The sequence below is a fragment of the Trichosurus vulpecula genome, chromosome 5 (assembly GCF_011100635.1).
Source record: "Trichosurus vulpecula isolate mTriVul1 chromosome 5, mTriVul1.pri, whole genome shotgun sequence".
Lineage (NCBI taxonomy): Eukaryota > Metazoa > Chordata > Mammalia > Diprotodontia > Phalangeridae > Trichosurus > Trichosurus vulpecula.
Window position 1 is genome coordinate 227,346,417 of NC_050577.1, and position 2,411 is coordinate 227,348,827.

The 2,411-nt window shown below is 41.6% G+C and overlaps 1 protein-coding gene across 1 annotated transcript; it reads right to left on the reverse strand.

Annotated features, from left to right (window-relative positions):
* Positions 1–234: 234 nt before the first annotated feature.
* On the reverse strand, positions 235–777 carry LOC118852227 (40S ribosomal protein S10-like). The gene has a single exon (XM_036761908.1). The coding sequence runs from the start codon at positions 775–777 to the stop codon at positions 280–282; it is 498 nt and encodes a 165-aa protein (XP_036617803.1). The 3' UTR covers positions 235–279.
* Between the last annotated feature and the right edge of the window lie 1,634 nt (positions 778–2,411).

A 2,411-nucleotide genomic window follows, 5' to 3' on the forward strand; every position in this document is an offset into this window, starting at 1 on the left:
CTCTTACTTTAGTGTTTAAAAATTCTATGACAAGTAGCCTTCTTTGGATTTAGGGCTAGAATAAATTTTTGAGATGCTTTATTCTGACCCCCTCTTTTCGTGGATGGGGAATATGAGGCCCAGAGAGGTTAAGTGATTTGCCCAGATCACACAGGCATTAAGTAGAGGCCATGGGGATGACAATGATAATAATTGTGATGATGATGATGATAATGATACTGTGTTTATGTAAGCTTTTTTCCCAAATCTTATTGAATATGAAACATATCTCTACAGTTTCTATTGAGGAGGTTGACCACATCCACGACCAAATACACCTCTAAACTGGAATTCTGTTGCTGACCCAGCTCCAGCCTCAGCCTTCTTGTCAGCACCAGGGGGAGCAGCACTTCGTCTGTATGTGTCTCTGTCAGCTTCACCCTGAGTAAGCTGGGCAGGTCGCTCGCCCTCCAGACCTTTGGGCCTTGGCCCTCCTGTCTCAGGACTACTTCTTTGGAGTGTGGCAGGCACAATCTCAGGGGGCAGGTGAAGGTAATCCCGAAGGTACTGAATGCCCTCATTGGTGAGGTACCAGTAGAAATGCCTCCATGCAAACTGCTCCTTAACATAGCCACGAGACTTTAGAGACTGCATGGCCTTCATGACATGGAGATTGGGCACGTTCTTGTCTGCCAGCTCGGGGTGCTTTGGCATGTGGACATCCTTCTTGACTACCATCACTCCCTCCTTAAAAAGGAGTTCATAGATGGCAATTCGGTTCTTCTTGGGCATCAACATCTCGGTGGCGGCGGCAGGTGCTGGTCTAGACGGAACCCGGGCTAGAAAGCATTTATGTAAGCTTTTAATGTTTTCAAACGCTTTACAAATATTACGCCATTTGATCATTGAAACAACTGCATGAGATAGGTGTGATTATTACCCCAATTTTACAAATGAGGAAATTAAGAGTGATGGAGGTTAAGTGACTCGCCTTATTTCACATAACTAGTGTGTTTACAACTTGACTGATTGCTTCTAGTTCTGTACTGAAGGCCCAAAGAGAAGTCTGATTTTGCTTCCAAACAACAGCCCTTTTTCTTTTAATTTAAATTATAGTGCTCCCTTCAGTAGCCTCTATCCTTTGCTTTCATTTGCTGTATCCAATCTACTACAAGATGAGAAACTAGATCAGCAAAGGTGTTAGAAATGTGTGTAAACTGTGGGTGAAAAGTCCCTGAGTGAGGGCTTGGCTGCTTTCCTGTGAGTAAAGTTCCTCTGCTTTAGTGCATGGACTTTATGACATCTATTTAAGGCACTCAAAGGCCTGCTCAATGACTTTTTCACTCTCAGCTGCATTCTGGATAAGTGAGGTTGCTGGACAGCTGAATGTAAGTTAGTGAGGGGCTACCAAACCATTATCCCCTCAGACTGAGTTGACTATAGATTTGGGACTTATTTGTTGATGTCTTGCCTAAGGTCTAGCACAAAACATACAAGGCATCTTATCACTAGATTTCCTCTATGCTTGGCTGAAACTGCTATTAGAGCTAAAATAATTATTTAGGGGAGAAATCATTTTAGATTGACAAGGAAGATTCTAAACATTAGAGAGGTAGAATGTTGTCTAATTTTAAAGCATTGGGCTGACTCAACTTAATATTACATTCCCCTTATTTGAACAGGACTTTGACAATGAAATCGCACAGTTAGTGACGAACTCAAACTAATGCCTTCATAAGGGCAGAAGGCTTCTGTCTCTATGACATTTGATGGAAGAGCTCCTGCATTCTGGAAGGTTTTTCTTTTGGTTTACCGGATGTATTTAAAAATAATAGAAACAATAATTCCAGCTAGCATTTGTAGATGACTTTAAGGTTTGCAAAGTGCTTACGTGTTAACTAATTTGATTCTCACAACAAGGCTATGAGGTAGGTGTTATTATTATCCACATTTCTGCCTATGAATGGTCGTTGCTGAGTTGTTTCAGTTGTGTCTGACTCTTTCTGACCCCATTTGAGGTTTTCATGGCAAAGATACTGGAGTGGTTTGCTATTTCCTTCTCCAGCTCATTTTACAGATGAGGAAACTGAGGCAAACAGGGTTAAATGACTTGCCCAGGGTCACACAGCTAGTAAGTGTCTGAGGCTGGATTTGAATGTAGGTCTTTCTGACTCCAACCCTGGTGCTCTAACCACTGTGTCATATAACTGCCTGCCATATGAAGAGACTGAGGCACAAAGTTTGTAATGGGCCCAGGTCCACGTTGCTAGGGAGTTAATGACAGCTTCTTGTTTTCTCCCAAAAAACTATTTTAGATTGTAAATGGCAATGATAAAAATAGAAAACAATAAAGTCTTCCCTGGCAATATTCACATAAACTCAGCCAACAATATTATGACAAAGAAGCAAATGACTGAGTCGTGAAGATTTGT

Excerpts from the sequence above, each read along its gene's own strand:
- LOC118852227 (XM_036761908.1), bottom strand. The coding sequence starts at position 777 with ATGTTGATGCCCAAGAAGAACCGAATTGCCATCTATGAACTCCTTTTT.